General features: G+C 55.5%; 1 protein-coding gene across 1 annotated transcript; it reads left to right on the top strand.

Annotated features, from left to right (window-relative positions):
* The first annotated feature begins 470 nt into the window (after positions 1-470).
* On the top strand, positions 471-19,477 carry SHC2 (SHC adaptor protein 2). The gene is made up of 13 exons (XM_084886398.1): positions 471-1,009; positions 5,343-5,413; positions 5,814-5,874; positions 6,124-6,243; positions 6,620-6,673; positions 6,785-6,836; positions 6,937-7,063; positions 9,219-9,381; positions 10,312-10,369; positions 11,335-11,478; positions 13,561-13,868; positions 17,151-17,284; positions 18,847-19,477. The coding sequence occupies exons 1-12, from the start codon at positions 527-529 to the stop codon at positions 17,277-17,279; spliced, it is 1,770 nt and encodes a 589-aa protein (XP_084742524.1). The 5' UTR covers positions 471-526; the 3' UTR covers positions 17,280-17,284; positions 18,847-19,477.
* The last annotated feature ends 650 nt before the right edge of the window (positions 19,478-20,127 follow it).

Here is a 20,127-nt window from a genome sequence, read left to right as displayed (position 1 = left end):
ACCCCAACCCGGCATCGCACCCCCGAGCCCCGCACGGCCTCAGGCAGACCCCCTCCCTCTCTGGGCCTCGGGTCCCGTGTTCGAGCACCTTCCAGCTGGAACAGTGGCCATGCTCTCCCCGCGCCTTCGCTCCTCTCTGGGCCCCGGTTTCCCCATCAGTCAACAAGGGAGGTGATTTCTAAGTCTCCCCCACTTCTGTCCTAGGAACTTGGGTCTACGGGTTGGGGGCAAAGGAGGGGATCCATGCCCGGGTGGGTCCTGGATTGGAAACATCTCCCTCCCTGACTGCCAGGTTGAAGTTAGCGCCTGGCACGCGGCGGGCCTCAGTTTCCCCACCCAGCCGCCCCCCGCCGGGCGCCGCGGCGCCGAGGGCCGGGGTCCCAGGGGCGCAGCCCCCGGCGGCTGCGCGCTGGGCCGGGCGGATGACATCACCGGGCCGGGGGCGGGGAGGGAGCGGGCGGCGGAGAGCGGGCCTCCTCCGCGGCAGGCTCAGCGCCCGGGCGGGCTGGGTCCGGCGGCCGCGGCCATGACGCAGGGTCCCGGCGGGCGCGCGCCCCCCGCGCCCCCCGCGGCCCCGGAGCCCGAGGCGCCCACCACCTTCTGCGCGCTGCTGCCGCGCATGCCGCAGTGGAAGTTCGCCGCGCCGGCCGGCTTCCTGGGCCGCGGCCCGGCGGCGGCGGCGCGGGCGGCGGGGGGCGCGGGCGCGGCCGGGGGCGCGGATGCCCAGGCGGAGCCCGCCGGCCCGGCCGGGGTCCCCGCGCTGGCGGCCGCGGTGCTGGGCGCCTGCGAGCCGCGCTGCGCCGCGCCCTGCCCGCTGCCGACGCTCAGCCGCTGCCGGGCCGCGGGGGCGCGGGGGGCGCGGGGCGCGCGGGGGACGGCGGCGGGGGCCCCGGACGCGGCCGCCGCCGACGAGTGGATCCGCAAAGGAAGCTTCATCCACAAGCCGGCGCACGGCTGGCTGCACCCGGACGCCAGGGTCCTGGGCCCCGGGGTCTCCTACATCGTGCGGGTGAGTGCGCCGGCCCGGTCTGCGGGGATGTCGTCCTCCGACACTTCCACCCGGGGGCTGGGGCTCCCCTCCCCCACTTCTTTCTCCCGGACACCCTGGACCCGAGGGCCAGGCATCTCCTCTCCGTCCTTCCTCCTCTCCCCACCGCTCCAGGCCCCCATCGCCAGCCCGATCCCCGCCGGGCGCCCCCCGCCGGGAGGCGCTGGGGTCGGGGTTCCCACGGCATCACGTGCGGAGAGGCGGGCGGAGGACCGCAGGTGGGTGGGGGACACGCATGCGCAGATCGAACATTTCTCCCTCCCATCCCTCCCCTCCATTCGGGTCGGGCGGGAGATTCTGGACCCAGAGGACTAGAAGGGGGCATTCTGCTACCCAGACCCCCATGAAAAGCTCCTTCGTAGACAACAGGATCGGAACCCGCTGCGACCTTGGCCTGAGGTAGGGAGCGCAGGGAAGGGACGGCGCCCGTCCAGACCTCAGGATTCGACCCGTGAGCCTGGGGACTGAGAATGTGGTGCGGCAGAGGAATGGGTCTTTATCCCAGTTTTCATTTTATTTTATTATGAACCTTTCAAACATACGGAAACGTTGGATGAATGGATCGCCTGTGCACCTGCTCCTGTGACTGTTACAATGTTACGTTCTCTAGGCGCAGTTTATCTGTCCCTGGTGAGCCACAGGTGCCAGTGTGCATGACACTCGCTGGTCAATGCTTCCCCCTGGCCTCCTGCACACCCACAGTTCATCTTTACACGTACAAACGCTATCTATCAGGTATCCCAGAGCGTCAGTGACCACTGGGCAGAATTCACATCTCTGCTGGCTTTTCGGTACCAGCATCCCAAAAAGTGATGTTTGCATTCAGTTGTACGTTTGGTGCCTTTACCCAAGTCCCCCTCCTCCTCCGGAACAGATTGAATAGCGTCCTTCCCAAATTCATGTCCATTGGACCTGCGGACGTGGCCGTGTTTAGAAACAGGGTCTTTGTAGATGTAATCAGGTTAAAACGAGGTCATCCTGGAGTGGGCTGGCTCTAATGCAATGACAGGTGTCTTGATGAGAAGAGGAAAATCTGGACAACACCACGAAAAGAATATGGCCTGACGTCAACGTGAGAAACGCTAGGGGCGTCCCAGCTTTTGACCAGTGCACACTATTTGGCTTCAGACTGGCGTTTGCTCAGGCTGTGCATCCGGGGCAGGAAGCAGAGGGGCATGCTGTATCTCCTTAGTGTTTCGAATCGGGAGGCTGGGGTGCCCTTGTGGCCCAACACTCACACTGGGAACTGTGATCACTTAGTGTCCTGGGGAGAATGGTGTCCCCAAAAAGTTCATGTCTACTAAAACCTCAGAATGTGAATTGATTTGGAAATAGAGTCTTTGCATATGATATCAGGTTGAGATGGGGGTATACGATATTAGGGACCCTAAATCTCATATGACCGGCGTCCTTATAAGAAGAGGGGAACTTGGACGTAGCTATGCAGGGAGAAGGCCATGGGAAGATGGAGGCAACCACTGGGCTGATGTGTCTGCAAATCAAGGACTGCTGGCCACCATCATAGGAAGCTGGAGTAGACAAGGAATGGCCCTCCCTGGATTCTTCAGCTGGAGCTCAGCCTGCTCAAGGCCTCGACTTTGGACGCCTGGCTTCCAGAATGAGAGAGAATACATCCCTGTTGTTTTAAGCTGTCCAGTTTGTGGTGCTTTGTTATGTGGTCCCAGGCTAAGGTGACCTTTCTCCCTGGTAAAGTTACCATTTGATTCCTTTATCCATCTGTATATATAAAAGGCTAAGTGGCCTACCGTCTGTCCGTCAGACCGACTGGTATATATGACCTGCACTGGCAATTTAAAAATAAATGTTGACTTGGCATGCACGATACATATAAAACTCTCACTGGCACCAATCACAGGCGACACCAGAATGTATCTGAAGACCCACTATTGGCACAACATACCTCTGAAGCTGAAAGAAAGCATCGTCATTGTCGACAGAATACTGTTTATTTATTAATTAATTTATATACTATTTTTATATACATTTTACTAATTTTCTTTCATCTCAGACACTTCTATTATAAAGGATAAATAGTGATATTAAAATAGTTTGCATTTTAATTTTATAATACTATAATATATATATATATATACTATTTTGGCATGTAATTTTTAAAAAATATATTTTAATTGATTTTTTACAGAGAGGAAGGGAGAGGGATAGAGAGCTAGAAACATCGTTGAGAAACATCGATCAGCTGCCTCCTGCACACCCCCTACTGGGGATGTGCCTGTAACCAAGATACATGCCCTTGACTGGAATCGAATCTGGGACCTTTCAGTCCGCAGGCTGACGCTCTATCCACTGAGCCAAACTGGTTTCGGCAGCATGTAATTTTTTTTATAAACCAATTATTTTTTTAAAAAAATATATTTTTATTGATTTCAAAGGAAGAGGGAGAGAGAGAGATAGAAACATCAATAGTAAGAGAGAATCATTGATCAGCTGCCTCCTGCACACCCCCTGCTGGGGATCAAGCCTGCAATCCAGGCATGTGCTCTTGACTGGAATCAAACCTGGGACCCTTCAGTCCACAGGCCGACACTCTATCCACTGAGCCAAATCAGCTAGGGCTAGACATGTAATTTTTTGCAGTAATCTAATTCCCGCATGAATCTTTCTTTCAATTAATTTCTTTTCAGTGTACAGGAACCCATGCAGCAGGCCACTAGTAATTAATAAGTATCTCTGGGGATGTACTTTTTTCCTTGGTAGACTTTAAAATTGAGGGACAACATACATATAGTACAGTGTGTAAGCAAGTCTCAGGCGCATGGTGCCCACACTGAGCTGGGCAGCTGCCTGGTGCTCTCCTCGCTGGCACCACTCACAGCACTCCCATTATCCCAGCTTCCATCACCATAGTTTACCTTAAAAATTGAGGTAAAATTCACATAACAAATGTAATCATTAATCATCCTAAAGTGTACAATTCTGGGGCATTTGGTACATTCACAGGGTTATGCAACCATCACTACTATCTGGTTCCAGAACATTCCATCACCCCAATAGGAAGCCCCGTCTCCATGAACAGTCACCCCTATCATTCACCCCTTCCAGCTCCTGGCAACCACAGACCCACTCTCTGTCTTTGTGGATTTGCCTTTTCTGGACATTTCATGCCAATGGGATCTTGTGATGCTGCCACTTGTACGCTCTCCAATTGTACCAGTTACCCTCCAGCAGCCTAGCATTTGGGGGGATGGTCATAGCCATCTTCTGTTGCTCATGCCCCCACCCTTGGCAGCAGGAGAAGCTGCCTGGGAACTCTGCTGGTCGTTTCCACCTCCTCTGTCCCTCAGCATTTTCTCTCGGAGATCCTGAATTACCTTTCCATGGAATGGTGACCTGGGCAAGATCACGCTTTTCTGTAATGGATCACAGATAGTCAGTGCTTTGTGCTTCATGGGCCAGACGGTCTCCATCCTGGCTGCTTGCAGGCCCTGGGCTGGGCTCTGGGGCGCAAAGTGGGCAAAATGACAGCCATCCTGGTCCTCCTGGGCTTGCGTTCTAGTGGAACTGAAAGAGATTGAACAGACAGTTTATTTATTTACTTGTTTTAAATACTAGAGGCCCGATGTATGAAATTCATGCAAGAGTAGGCCTTCCTTCCCCCGCTGTTGGCACCAGCTTCCAACTGGCACCCACAGGGCTTCCCTCCAGCTGCCGGCAGGCACCTGGGACCCCGGCTTCTCTCCAGTCCTGGCTTCCTCCGGATGGACATCTGGAATGACATCCAGTCTAATTAGCATATTGCCCTTTTATTATTATAGATATTTTCATTGGTTTCAGAGAGGAAGGAAGAGAGGGAAAGAGGTAGAAACTACAATGAGAGAATTACTGATTGGCTGCCTCTTGTATGCCCTCTACTGGGGATTGAGCCTGAAACCCACACATGTGCCCTTGACTGCAATTGAGCCCGGGACCTCTCAGTTTGGAGGCTGATGCTCTATCCACTGAGCCAAACCAGCTAGGGCTGAACAGAATAAGCTTGGAGGAATCAACCAGATTCTGTGGAACAAATTATGCAGAGCCAGGCAGCCGGCTCTGAGGAGGTGACGCTGAGTCTGGAGGTTGGGAGGAATCAGTATGAAAATAGATGGGAAGGAACAGCAGGTGCTAAGACCCTGAGGCTGGACATTGTCAAGGACAGAAGGAAGGACTGGAATCCAGCAGGTGCAGGGGAGGTGGAGAGCTCATCTCTCAGCCCCAGCTAGGCTCCTCCGCTGGCCCTGTGGGCTCCACCAGTTCACCCCGTTCTTTCTTCCCTTAGTACATGGGCTGCATTGAGGTGCTACGCTCCATGCGATCCCTGGACTTCAACACTCGCACCCAGGTCACCAGGTGAGCCTTCCAGACGAAGTGGGATGGCGTTAGGGGTCCAGGAAGCTGGTTTCATTGGCTCCGCTCCTATCAGAGGTCATCCCCTCAATGCCTGTGGCCACACAGAAGTTGGGGTCTAAGTTCCGGGGTTGTGTTGAATCTGATCCCCGCAAAGAGAAGCAGCTGAGGGGGGTATCTGGGAACCCACCTCATGCCTCTGGCCCTTCCTTTTCTCCCCAGATACCCTAGCACCCCTGCCTCTCTCATCCCCTCCCTCCTCTGAGCCCCTCCTCATCTCAGGGTCCATTGCACCCCTTTTTTCAGCCCATTGCCCTCTGACCCCTACCCTTCTCTGAGCTCCTGCCCCTCCCCAGATCCCTCTCCCCAAAGATCTCTAAGCTCCCCTCCCGTCTCCCCACAGGGAGGCCATCAACCGCCTCCATGAGGCTGTGCCCGGAGTCCGGGGCTCCTGGAAGAAGAAGGTTGGTGAGGGGCTTGTGGTCTCCGAGTGGGCTGGAGGCGACGTCAAGGCCATGCCCGGACCCTGCCCAGCTAGATCCCCTCTGCAGCCCCCACTGAGAGCCGGGGCCTCCCACCCTGCAGCCCTGTCCTGCCCGCTGCTCCCGGCCAGGCCTCCCCACTCTGTAATCCTGTGTTGCTCCTCCAAACCCCCCACCCTACGGCTCTCTACTCTCTCAGGTCCCCCACCCTGTGGCCCTTTGCCTCCTCAGGCCCCCAACAAGGCGCTGGCCTCCATCCTGGGCAAGAGCAACCTGCGCTTCGCGGGCATGAGCATTGCCATCAGCATCTCTACCGATGGCCTCAACCTCTCCGTGCCTGCCACTCGCCAGGTGAGGGCCACTCGCCAGGTGAGGGCCATGTGGCCTGTCCTCAGCCCCAGAAGGGCAGGCGCTGGGGACTCACATGAGGTGAAGGCCGGCGGGATGGTTGGTGCAGGGCTCCTGTGACATGTTCACCTGGAGGTGAGCTGAGGCCCCAGCCTGGAGCCCAGGAGGGATGCAGCCGCCGCCCTCACAGAGCCCCACGGTTGTCACCACCGAGGGTGCTCCAGGCACCGAGTGTGTACCCGTGTGTGTCTGTGTGTCTGGATGTGCCTGGGTGTCCCTGCCCTCCCAGTCCCCTTCCTGTGGCCCTGGTCTAGTGCCCTCCCGAGCCTCAGGTCCCTGGCCTCAGGACAGCCCGTGACCACGTGTGTCTCTCTGGCAGATCATCGCCAACCACCACATGCAGTCCATCTCCTTCGCGTCGGGCGGCGACACGGTAAGGGGCCGGGCGGGTGGACTTGGCCTCCTCGGTCCCCTGCATTGCTGGAGGTGGGCAGCCAGGAATCCTGGTCAGTGGGCCCCCCTCACCCACGCCCTCTCTCCCCAGGACATGACAGATTATGTGGCCTATGTCGCCAAGGACCCCATCAACCAGAGAGGTGAGGGCCCGTGGGTGTGGTGGTGGGGGGGAGGGCCCGGGGTAGACCGAGTCAGCTGCCAGGCCACACTGATGCTGTCACAAACGACCCCCCCCCCCAGCCTGCCACATCCTGGAGTGCTGCGAGGGCCTCGCCCAGAGCGTCATCAGCACTGTGGGCCAAGCCTTCGAGCTGCGCTTCAAACAGTACCTGCACAGCCCCCCCAAGGTGGTCGTCCCCCCTGAAAGGTACCAGCCCCCGCCTGCTCCTCCTGGGCTCGGGTCTGCTCTGTCCCCCCCCCCCCCGTGCTCCCTGCAAGCTCATCACCAGATCCCCTTCCCCAACCCAGATAAAGGCGGCCCGGCTCCCCGGGCTGAAGTGAGGGCTTGGGAGCCAGTCAGTGCCGCCGTCATTGTTGTCATTAGTGCCGACAGGGGCGGTCAGCGCTTCTGCAGAGGCCCAGACAGTCAATACTGTCAGCGTCTTGGCTGTTGTCTGTGGAAGCAGCTGTGGAGGGGAATAAAGCCATGGATGGGCTGCGTGCCAGCAAAACTGTTTACAAACACCAAGATCTGAATTTCGTGAACTTTCACCACGCCGCCAAATATTGTTCTCGGATGTTTTCTTTCCTTTCTTTCTTTCTTTCTTTTTTTTTTTTTTTTTTTTTTTTTTTAAATATATTTTATTGATTTTTTACAGAGAGGAAGGGAGAGAGTTGGAGAGTTAGAAACATCGATGAGAGCCGAAACCGGTTTGGCTCAATGGATAGAGCGTCAGCTTGGGGACTGGAAGGTCCCGGGTTCAATTCCGGTCAAGGGCATGTACCTTGGTTGTGGGCATATCCCCAGTAGGGGGTATGCAAGAGGCAGCTGATCGATGACTCTCTCTCATTGATGTTTCTAACTCTCTACCTCTCTCCTTTCCTCTCTGTACAAAATCAATAAAATATATTTAAAAAAGAAAAAGAAAAAAAGAAACATCGATGAGAGAGAAACATCGATCAGCTGCCTCCTGCACACCCCCTACTAGGGATGTGCCCGCAACCAAGGTATATGCCCTTGACCGGAATCGAACCTGGGACCTTTCAGTCCATAGGCCTACGCTCTATCCACTGAGCCAAACCGGTTTCGGCCAGATGTTTTTTTTTTAACCATTTAAATGTTTTATGGCTCCTGGGCTGACCCCCTGTTCTCAGCTACGTAAGTACCTATTAATTGTTGGAAATTCAAATAAGCATACAGTGTATGCCAGTGGTCGGCACACGACGGCTCGCGAGCCACATGCGGCTCTTTGGCCTCTTGAGTGTGGCTCTTCCACAAAATACCACGGCCTGGGCGAGTCTGTTTTGAAGAAGTGGCGTTAGAAGAAGTCTACGTTTAAAAAAATTTGGCTCTCAAAAGAAATGTCAATTGTTGTACTGTTGGTATTTGGCTCTGTTGACTAATGAGTTTGCCGACCACTGGCGTACACTAAGGAAGAGGAATTCACAGTGCAGCGCGAGGCCTTCCCCGGGATGCGATGGCCCTTCGCCTTTCTTATGGGTTGGCACATCTGTCCCACGTGCCTGGCGTCACACCTGCTGTTGCTGGGCACCTGGAGCTGCTTCTGCCTCCACAGGCCGCACAGCCCTGCTCTGCTGCCCGAGCTGGAACCTGCTCTTGGTGCCTGGTTGAGGGGCAGGCAGTGGTCGCCCCCATTCTGCTCTTAGGAACCATGCTTACTTGAACGAGCACTGGTGGGATACATTTCTACAGGGGCCACCACAGGGCCAGATGGTGAGGGTGTTTTATTTTTATTTTTTTATTTTTAAATATTTTTTATTGATTTTTTTTTTTACAGAGAGGAAGGGAGAGGGAGAGTTAGAAACACCAATGAGAGAGAAACACTGGATCAGCTGCCTCCTGCATGCCCCCCTACTGGGGATGTGCCTGCAACCAAGGTACATGCCCTTGACCGGAATCGAACCTTGGACACCTTGGTCCGCAGGTCGACGCTCTATCCACTGAGCCAAACCGGTTAGGGCGGTGAGGGCATTTTAAATGCCGAGGGTGTCTTGCCATAACTCACAGCAGGCATCCCGGTTCTGGGTGCAAGTCTGATGTGTCCTGGCTGCCTGGCCAGGCCAGAAGCGGACAGGAAGACATGGAGACCACCTTTGCTGAGGACCTGCTGTAGCTGAGCCGTGTCCCATTGTACGAAAGAGGGAGGAGATAGCACCCAGCAAGCGTTTCCTGGGCAAAAGCTCAGCGGATGGGAGGTGTGACCGGAGTCCCCTTGGGCCTGGCTTTTCCCACCCGCCCTTCAGAGCCCAAGCCCGAAGGCCTTGGCGCCTTGGCGTCCCCGGTCCTTGTGCCCTGTGCGCCGGGGCCCCTGCCTATGCGCCTGTTTGCTGTCTGTCTCCAGGCTGACCGGGATGGAGGAGTCGGCCTGGGGGGACGAGGAGGACATGGAACACAATTACTACAACAGCATCCCAGGGAAGGAGCCGCCCCTGGGTGGGCTGGTGGACTCCAGGCTCACCCTGACACAGCCCTGTGCCCTCGGGGCCCTGGGAGCTCTCAGCCAGGTCAGCGCCTGTGGGCTCCTGGGGGAGGGATGGTGGCAGCTGTCCCCACGTACTGACTCTTTGGGCCTTGTCCCTAGCTTTTCCTTCTGTTCCTGTTCTTTCTTTCTTTTTTTAAAATATATTTTATTGATTTTTTTTCAGAGAGAAAGAGGGGGATAGAGAGTTAGAAACATCGATGAGAGAGAAACATCGATTAGCTGCCTCTTACACACACACACACACACACACACACACACACACCCCGCCGGGATGTGCTTGCAACCAAGGTACATGCCCTTTGACCGGAGTCGAACCTGGGACCTTTCAGTCCGCAGGCCGATGCTCTATCCACTGAGCCAAACCGGTTTCGGCTGCTCCTGTTCTCGATCCTAGAGGAAGGTCTCTCAGGCCCCCTACCCTTCCCTCCTTCCCCAAACTGCACAAATCTGCTCCGTCCTGTTCTAGACCCTTCAGATGTATACACTCAGACAGGGAGCAAATGATTGTATCAGTGATTCAATCAGGGCTGTGCAGAGGGCTTACAGAGAAGGCAACAGGAATGTACAAAGGGAGACTGACTTGTCTGTGGTCAGGCACTTTCCTGAGGGGGCAGTGTTTGGGCAGGGCTCTGACGGGTGCATAGGAGTCGCCCAGGAGAGCAGTGCAGGGAAGGAGAGAAGAGAGCGTGCTGGGTGGCAGGAGGGTGGGTGGCATGCAGACCACCTTCCGGAGTGGAGACGGCCTTAGGAAGCTGTAGCAGAGGTGGGCAGTGGGTGCAAAGCTGGGCCTGGTGGGCACCGGCAGCTGGGGAGCCGGGGCTTGGGGGAAGGTTAGAGGGTGTGAGCTGAGCTTCCCCTCTGACTCATGTCCCCAGTGCTTCAGGCAGGTTAGGTGGGAATCCTGGAAGAGGGGCTTGCGTATTGCAGGAGAAACCCTCACTTTCTTTTTCAGGGAGCATCTCCTCCTCGAAGGGACACCCACGGCCTGCACTGGGAGCTGGGCCCCTCAGGTAGGATGGATGGATGCCCTTAGGCCAGGGGTCCTCAAACTTTTTAAAGTGGGGGCCAGATCACGGTCCCTCAGAGAGCTGGAGGGCCGGTCTATATGAACTACTAATTCCTACTGTAACACCTCGGCTGCGCTCACTGCCCAAAAAACCTGGCGGGCCGGATCAGACTCCTCTGCGGGCCGCATGTGGCCCGCGGGCCGTAGTTTGAAGACCCCTGCCTTAGGCCTTAGGAGTGGCCCAGCCCCTCCCCCACCGGATGCCCCTTCACAGACTCTCCCATCTGCATCACTTCACTTTCACTTGCGAGACTGTATTCACTCCACAAGCTCTTGTGAGATTTGACAGCACCGTTTCTTTTTCTTTTTTTCACTTAGATTTCCGGCTTCTTTTGAAACTGGAAAGCTCTGGCTCCCTGGGCCCCTTTCCTGCCTGGCAGGTGGGGGCAGGCTGGGTGGGTGGCTGTTCCCTCTGGCTGTTCCACCGGAGCATGGACCTCTGGTGCCCCACCACCCCTGATTGGGTGTCTTTGGGGTTGTTTTTTTTTTGCTCTCTCTTTTTTTTTTTTTTTTTTAATATATATATTTTATTGATTTTGTACAGAGAGGAAGGGAGAGAGATAGAGAGTTAGAAACATCGATGAGAGAGAGTCATCGATCAGCTGCCTCTTGCACACCCCCTACTGGGGATGTGCCCACAACCAAGGTACATGCCCTTGACCGGAATCGAACCCGGGTCCCTTCAGTCCCCAAGCCGACGCTCTATCCATTGAGCCAAACCGGTTTTTGGCTTTTTTTGCTCTTGATGGTGCTGCTCAAATGGGCATGAGGCTTCCTTCTTGGAGTGAGATGGGTGTGTGTGTGTGGGGCTCCCTGGTTGGGTCCAGCCCTGCCCCCCTCTGCACCCTAGGGCCTCAGTGTTCCCCTGGCTCCAGGAGCTGCCCTCACCACCCCCTCTCTCCTCCCCAGCCCCGCCAGGGGATGGCTACGTGCAGGCAGATGCCCAGGGGCCCCGAGACTATGAGGACCACCTGTACGTCAACACGCAGGGGCTGGACGCCTCCGAGCCTCCGCAGCCCGAGGACAGCCCCAAGAAGGACCTGTTTGACATGCGTACGTGGGGACACGCCGTTCGGAGGGGGAAGGCCTTAGGGGACAGGCTCAGCCTCCTCCCCTGGGGACTTCTCCCCCTGGGGCTTCCCAAGTTGATGTTGGTGGGGTGGGAAGTCTGTTTCCTAGGGGACCCCCTAGTCTGACGGGGCGTCTGAGCCTCCCCCTCGCTCGGTGAGGCCCAGTCTCTTGGGGGTAACACAGCTTCCTCTTTATGGGGGTCCCCAGTCTGACGGGAGGGGACGCGTTCATATACCTAGAAAGAGTGGCTAGTGTGATGGGGGAGGACTCTTCAGTCTGTTGGGGGAGGCCTTGCTCCCTACGATTGGGTCTGAGGAGGGATTTGAGCTCCATCCTCAGGTGACGCCATGGTCTGAGGGAGGGAGGAGGCCCCACGCCATTCTGATGGGAATCCCAGCCTGAGGGGGGAGGCGCTGTCTGCTCTCTGGGGGACCCCTAGTCCCCTGAGGGAGTCTAAGCCAGGTCCTGGTAGTTGATGGTAGAGCTTGTTCCTTCCTTCTGCCTGAGGGAGGCTTGTGTTCAGAATGCCCTTCTTATCTCCCACACGATTCCCTCCTCTTCCACAGCCCCGTGGGAGGTGTGGTCCCCATGTTGGCCGGGCAGAGAGTCCCCTCCCTTAGGGCACCCCGTAGTTGGCGTTCCTTGAGCACCTCCCAAGCCAGCTGGAAATTCTTTCTTCACAATGTTTGCAAAGCCCGCTCCCGGCCACCTGACAACTGGCCATCTTATTGCACCAAAGACTGTGGTGGATCTCCTGAGACCGCGGTGTGCCACACCGGCCTGAGAGCCTGGCCCCACGGCTCCTCAGGACTCGCCCTCTGACGGGGGAGGAGGAGCTGGGTGTGAGCTCCTTGTGAGGCAGGCTGTCCCCTCTGGACACCAGAGTCCAGCACCCCCTGTGGAGAAAGAGATGCTTCTTGCCAGGCTCCCATCAGCACACACAGTGCACACAGCACACTCAGCACACGGCATACAGTACACACTCAGCACACACACACAGAGCACACAACACACACAGTGCACACTGAGTGCACAGCACACAGACCAGCACACACAGCGTACAGCACATCCTCAGCACACACACTGCACACACACATAGAACATACAACACATTCAGTGTACACTGAGTGCACAGCACACAGACCAGCACACACTCAGCACACACACACAGAGCACACAACACACACTGAGTGCACAGCACACAGACCAGCACACACTCAGCACACACACACAGAGCACACAACACACACTGAGTGCACATCACACAGACCAGCACACACTCAGCACACACACACAGAATACACAACACACACAGTGCACACTGAGTGCACAGCACATAGCATACAGCACACACTCAGCACAGCACATACTGCGCACACACACACACACACACACACAGCACACAACACACACAGTGCACACTGAGTGCACAGCACACAGACCAGCACACACTCAGCACATATACTGCACACACACAGAGCACACAACACACGCTGAGTGCACATCACACAGACCAGCACACACTCAGCACACACACTGCACACACACACAGAATACACAACACACACAGTGCACACTGAGTGCACAGCACACCCTCAGCACAGCACACACTCAGCACTCACACTGCACACACACAGAGAGCACACAACACACACAGTGCACACTGAGTACACAGCATACAGCACACCCTCAGCACAGCACACCCTCAGCACTCACACTGCACACACATACAGAGCACACAACACACACAGTGCACACTGAGTGCACAGCACACTGCATACAGCACACTCAGCACAGTATACACTCTGCACACACACACACAGCATACAACACACACAGCGCACTCTGAGTGCACAGCACACAGACGAGCACACGCTTGGCCCGCACACAGTGCACAGCCAATGGCCCCCTGTGGTGGGCTTAGTGCAGGTCTGATGCACAGTAGGTGCTCTATCCATGTCACCTGGGACCCGAGGGTGGGTCCTTCCTCCTGTCCAGCGCCCTGCCTTCCCGAAGGAGACAGCTGCCCACCCCCTGCCTCCCGCGCCCCGTCCTTGCCCGCAGGGCCCTTCGAGGACGCGCTGAAGCTGCACGAGTGCTCCGTGGCCGCGGGCGCGGCAGCCGCCCTTCCCGTGGAGGACCAGTGGCCCAGCCCCCCCACCCGCAGGGCCCCCATCGCCCCCACGGAGGAGCAGCTGCGGCAGGAGCCCTGGTACCACGGCCAGATGAGCCGTCGGGCGGCGGAGAAACTGCTGCGAGCCGACGGCGACTTCCTGGTGCGGGACAGCGTCACCAACCCGGGGCAGTACGTGCTCACCGGCATGCACGCCGGGCAGCCCAAGCACCTGCTCCTGGTGGACCCCGAGGGCGTGGTAAGGGGCGCGGGGCGGAACCGGGGCTGGTGCGGGACGAGGGGTGGGGAGGCCAGGGCCGGCGGCTGAGCCGGGTTTGGGACGCTCAGGGGCGGGTGGGGCGTGGCCGGCCGGCATCTGGGAGCTGGGCTTCTGGCTGGGATGCAGGGCCAGCCCCGGGAGGGCTGGCGGAGGGGGGTGGGGGAGTGTGGGGTGAGGGGGGAAGGGGCGCCCATCTTCTTAGCACCCGTTAGGTTTAACCAAGTATTTTTTCGGATTACAAAGCCCTTTATGTTTACAGATTCTGTTCTGTTTACCAGGTACTTTAGAATTACAAACTATTTTCCAGTTTAAGAATGTTTGGATTTTCAGAGTATTTCTTGGTCTGTAAGGCATTATGAGGTTACAAAATCTTTTCCAATTTCAAGGCCTTTCAGGGTTTACAAAATATATTCCAACAATTGTAAGATGCATTTTAAAAAAAATTCTGTTCACTTACAGAGAGGAAGGGAGAGGGATAGAGAGTTAGAAACATTGATGAGAGAGAAACATCCATCAGCTGCCTCCCACACACCTCCTACCAGGGATGTGCCTGCAGCCAATGTACATGCCTTGACCGGAATCGAACCTGGGACCTTTCAGTTTGCAGACCAACAGTCTATCCACTGAGCCAAACCAGTTTCGGCTGCACTTTTTTTCATATCCTATTATCACTAATGCATCTTACAAATAGTGATGTCTTTGATAAATACGACATATTCAGTTCCTAGTGTATTTTAGGGTTCCAAAGCAGGTTTCAGTTTACAAGGGTCTTAAGGTTTGAAGTTACTGAATGCTTCAACCCTCTGAATGCACACTTTTCTTTCCTCTCATTTTGATGTTTCTGAGGTCTGAATTTTTTTTAAATGTCCCCTTTTTTGATAATAAATTTGTGTTTTAAAAATATTTTTATTGATTTTTTTTTTTAAGAGAGAGAAAGGGAGAGAGAGAAACATTGATCGGCTGCTTCCGCATGCAACTCTGACTGGGGTGGAGTCCCCAACCTGGCATGTGCCCTGACCGGGAATTGAACCTGGGACCTTTCAGTCAACTGAGCCACACTGGTTAGGGCCTGAATTATTTTTTTTTTTACCCTTCAGTTGCATCTTTGAACAGCATTATTTTTAAAAGTATATATTTTATTGATTTTCTACAGAGAGGAATAGAGAGTTAGAAACATCGATCAGCTGCCTCCTGCATACCCCCCACCAGGGATGTGTCCACAACCAAGGTACATGCCCTTGACCAGAATCGAACCTGGGACCTTTCAGTCTGCAGGCTGACGCTCTCCACTGAGCCAAACCGGTTTCAGCTGAACAGCATTATTATTTGATTATTCATGTTCTCCTTCCCCCATCATGGCTCATGAAATGGTGATGCAGCTAACAGCTGCGTTGAGTCAATGAGAGTTGGTCTTTTACAGTTCCTAAAGCATTTTAGTTGTTACAAAACATGTTCCAGTGTGGCTCAGTTGGTTTGAGCATCATCCCATGCACCAAAGGGTCACCGGTTCGATTCCTGGTCAAGGGCAACCTGGGTTTCAGGTGCAATCCCAGGTTGGGGTGTGTGCAGGAGGCAATGGATTGATGTTTCTCTCTCTCCTTCTCCCTCTCTAAAATCAATAAAAACATATTTTAAAAAAGTGCTCCAATTTACAAGCAGTTCTGGGGTTTGTGAAATATTTTCCAGCATCCAGGGTCCTTGGTCTTTATAGGTTATTTCTCAGGTTGGAAGGTGCTTGGAGGCGTTAAAAGCCTTAAAGTTTACCATCTGCTCTTACCCGTCCAGAGAATCCTCAGGACTGCCCTCGGTCTGCATTCACTCCTTGTCTGTTTGTAAAGGGCATACGCAGGTGGAAGGTGGTTGTGTGGCCGGAAATGTGCATTTAAGCCTGATGTCCAGGTCAGCTGTCGCAAACCCTTCAGACCTCATGCACCACCAGCGGTCCGCCGACCACCGATTAGTGACCACTGGTCCGGGTGACATGTGCTCAGTGAGCCCAGCATTACCCATGCAAGGTCTGGCAGGCAGGGTCTCTGTGCTGCGTCCAGGTCTAGCATGGAGCGATGCTAAGATTTTTCTCATTCTAAGACACAGATGGCTTTTGGATTTGGTGATTCTGATTTTCAGATCTGTGTCTCTGAGATTCCAGGGATGCATTCATTTCTGAGGGCTCCCCTACAAATGACCACAGACTGGGTGTATTAAAACGACAGGGATTTATTCTATCTCAGCTCTAGAGCCAGAAGTCTGAGATCAAGGTGTTGGCAGGGCTGGTTCCTTTTGAGGCTCATGAGAGAGGATCTCTCCCAGCTTCTCATGGTCGCCCGCCATCCTGGCTAGTCCCTGGCCTGTTGACATATCACTGCGATCGCTGCCCCCCATCTTCTCACACGTTTTTCTTGTGTTTCTGTGTCCAAGTTGTTCTCTCTCTCTTTGTTTTGTTAATCCTCACCCTAGGATACTTTTTCCAATGATTTTTAGAGAGAGAGAGAGAGAGAGAGAGAGAAACGCTGTTGTGAGAGAGACACGTTAATTAGTTGCCACTCGCACGTACCCCAACAGGGGCTGGGGATTGAACCTGCAACCCAGGTACGTGCCCTTGACTGGGAATCGAACCTGAGACCCTTCAGTGCACAGGCCGATGCTCTAACCTAGGGGTGTCGAACTCAATCAGAGAAGGGGCCAAAATCTAAAATCCAGCCTAAATCGCGGGCCGAATGGTTTACTGAACAGTCATAAACTGACAATGTCATAAACTGACAGCGGAGTGCAGTGATGACAGCGCGGTGCGGGCCACATTGTAAGGCCTGGCGGGCTGGATTTGGCCCGCGGGCCTTGTGTTTGACATATGTGCTCTAACCACTAAGCATGCCAACCAGGCTATGATCTTCTTTTAAGGACACAAGTCACTGGATTTGGGGACTCCTAGGTAACCCAAGATGAGTTCATCTCAAGACCCTTCACTTAATCACATCTGCAAAGATGCCTTTTCCAAATGCATTCTCACTCATAGGTTCCAGGGGTTAGGGCATGGACATTCTGGGGCCACTAGGCAACCCGCTAGGAAGTGTGGCTCCAGAACCAGACCTAGTTCTGGAATTCTGAGGCCAACTCCGTAAGCCTTGGATCTAGTGATTCTCACACTGGAGTGTGCAGCAGAGCCACGGGGAGGCCTGGAAAATGCGGGTTCCAGGGCAGCAGGTCGGGCTTGCCCCAGCTGGCTCTCTGGCTGTGCTGATGCTGAGACCTCTGTCCCCACAGGTTCGGACGAAGGACGTGCTGTTTGAGAGCATCAGCCACCTGATCGACTATCACCTGCAGAACGGGCAGCCTATCGTGGCGGCTGAGAGCGAGCTGCACCTGCGAGGTGTGGTCAAGCGGGAGCCCTGAGCCAGGTGAGTATGTGGCCCTGCTGGCTTCTGGCCGTCACCCACTCGCCACACTTCCCTTCACTTTAAAAACTGAGAAAGGACCCACACGCCACACAGTTCACCCATGACAGTGGATACCTCAGCAGTTTTTAGTATTTTCACAGAGTGGTGCAACTTTCCCCTGTCTAATTCCAGAACGTTCTATCACCCCCAAGAGAAGCCCTGCCCCCGCCCCCCCTTTAGTAGTCACTCCCCACCGCCTCCCCTAGCCCCTGACAAATACTAACCCACTTCCTGCTCTGGACATGTCACATAAATGGACTCACCCTGTGTGGCTGTGTGTGTCTGGCTTCTCTCACGGAGCGTCATGTCTTCGAGGCTCATCCACGTTGTAGGGAGTGTCAGTACTTACCTCCTGTCCGTGATTGACATTTCAGTGTGTGGATGGGCCCCGTTGTATGGATCCATTCGTCATCGGCCACGGTGAACATGCGTGTACGGGTTTTTGTGTGGCTGTGTCTTCATTGCCCTTGGGCGGGTCTATGTACCCAGGAGTGGGAGGGCTGAGTGGTTATGGTGACTGTGTAACTGGTGATAAAAATCTCCGGGAGGAGGCGGCATTTGGCTACCCTGGAAGAGGGAACCAGTGTGGGCTGGGTCCTGCGGGCTGGAGTGTCAGGGGTGGTGAGATGAGAAGGTCATCCTGGGCCGTTCGGTTTTGGTTGCTGGGGAGCCACAGGAAGGGTTTGAGTGGGGGAGGGCCAGGCAGATACAGGACCTCTCTGGTGAGAGAGGAGGGCTCTGGGGGGAGCTCATGGGTGGGCCAGGCAGGAGAGGGCATGGCTGAGCCGGGGTATAAGGGGTAGAGTGACCTGAGCTGCCTTTGTGGAGGAGGGAGAGACAGGGCCTGGGGATTCCAGGATCTGGGAGCTGGAGCTTGGCTCAGGGAGGGAGGGAGGGACCGAAGGGGAAGGCATCTGCTGAATTTCCCCAAGGGCTGAGCCAGAGGAGCTTCTGGGCCAGGTGGGGCTGCTCTTTTCTCCCCATGACAAAGGTCTCCTTCCTGCCTCCATCCCACCATTGCCGGTCTCCTCCCTGCCCCCAGACAGCCTGGCTGCTGGCAGAGACGGGGTTCCTAGGGGGTTGGGGGCGGGCCTGTAAGACACCTCAAGTGATCTGCAGTGCTCTGGGGCATGTGCCAGGGTACGACCTGATTGCCTTCTGTCCCCGGAGTTGTTTGTGGCCTGAGAAATTACGCCAGTGGCAATTACAATAGTTGCTAATGCAGCCATTGCCTTGTCTAAGGACTGTGCGCACGTCCCCACATCTCCCACGAGGTTCTGAGGCAGGCGCTGCTATCAGCGTTCTCATTTTGCAGAAGAAACAGCACGGAGATTAAGACACTCCCCTAGGGCACCCTGCAAGAAAATGGAGGCGCTGGGACTGGAACCCGGGCCCCTGGGCCTGAGACTCCTGGCTGGGTTACTTCACTGCAGTGTCACCGAGGTTTGGAGCACCTGACACGCGAACCCGGGTCTCTGGCTGCTGCCTCCGCTGACCCTCGACTTCTCCGCTCTCTCCTCCAGGCGATGGCTCCCACCCGGGCTCCTGTCCCTGCTCCCCAGACGTCCCTGTTGTGGCCTTACAGCCTTTCTCTGGACCCTGGTCAGGCTGAACCTCTGCCGTCTCTCCTTCCTCCATGTGGGCCTTGAATCCCTCTCCTCCAGCCCACGCTTCGCTGGGCCAGGTCAACCATGCCACGAGAGGGGGGCCCAAGACACCCCCCTCTCTCTCACCGAGCCCCCTGCCTCTTCTCTTCTACCTGGAGTGAGGGTGTACATACCAAAGACAGAACCGTTTCTCGCCTTTAACGAAAATATATGAAAAAAAACAAAAACAAAAAAACACACCCCTCGGTGTCCTGATGAGGTCCTGGCGGGGTAGGGAGACACAGTCCCTTTTCCTGGCTGGACTTCAGCTCATGTTCCTGGGAGGGGAAGGTTCCCAGGTCCCCTGCATGGAGCTGGAGTCCTGCTCTGGCCCACCTCGGCGTTTTCACCTGAAAAATGGGCGCGCAGTTTTTGAGGGAGAATCGAGGTGCTTTGGGTCCTCAGGCCGGGACACACGCTGATGTGGAAGTGGGGGGCAGTCTTGGGGGCATGGACCTGCACTGGACATTTCGAATCTGTTTGTAATTAAACTTGGGAATGACCACGAGGAGCGTGAGCCCACTGCACACTAAGGGGCCCTCTTGGTGGGGAGCTGCAGTCAGTCTCCCCAGGGGAAAGCCAGGTGGTGCCAGATTTGGCCTCCTGGGGCTGGAGGAGTTGGGGGGCTGAGGGCCTGTGAGGGGGAGGAAGAGGGTAGTCTGCTCTCCTAGAATCCCCAACACTTCTCAAATGCCTCTATTTTTAGAGAGAAGAATACCCCAACTTCTCTATTAAATGCACCCGAATTTCTCTTTGGAAACACCTCTTTTATCTCCCCAATGCTACACACCTCTCTCTTGAGGTATCCCAATATGTCTGACAAAAAGCTCCTTCTTTTCCTCAAGCTGCTCCTCTTGCCCCTAAACATGGGAGCGTGCAGACAGGCCTTTCGTCCCCTTTTTCAAAGGAAAAGGCAGCTCGGGGCCGGGAGCTGCCCTGCACGAGGCGGCTCCTCAGGCCTGGAGCGGGGACGGCAGGCTTTGTCTGAGCCGCCTCCCCGTGTGTCCTCCGAGCCTGTCTGCTGGAGGCCACAGGGGGCAGCCTATGACTCAGGCCTGGATCCTGGGAAGTACCACCTTCCTGCTTCTCCTCTGAGACCGGCCACCTCCCCCCTCCATATAGTACGCTCCTGGGAGTGGAGGAGGGGGTGAGGACTGA

This window comes from Pipistrellus hanaki (assembly GCF_964339955.1).
Source record: "Pipistrellus hanaki genome assembly, chromosome: 5".
NCBI lineage: Eukaryota > Metazoa > Chordata > Mammalia > Chiroptera > Vespertilionidae > Pipistrellus > Pipistrellus hanaki.
The sequence above is the reverse complement of the archived record's forward strand: the minus strand, read 5'-3'. Positions and strand labels throughout refer to the sequence as shown.

Coding starts and splice junctions, on each gene's coding strand:
- SHC2 (XM_084886398.1), top strand. CDS start 527: ATGACGCAGGGTCCCGGCGGGCGCGCGCCCCCCGCGCCCCCCGCGGCC. Junction 1,010..5,342: donor GGGTCTCCTACATCGTGCGG/GTGAGTGCGCCG, acceptor TTCTTCCCTTAG/TACATGGGCTGCATTGAGGT. Junction 5,875..6,123: donor GGGGCTCCTGGAAGAAGAAG/GTTGGTGAGGGG, acceptor TTGCCTCCTCAG/GCCCCCAACAAGGCGCTGGC.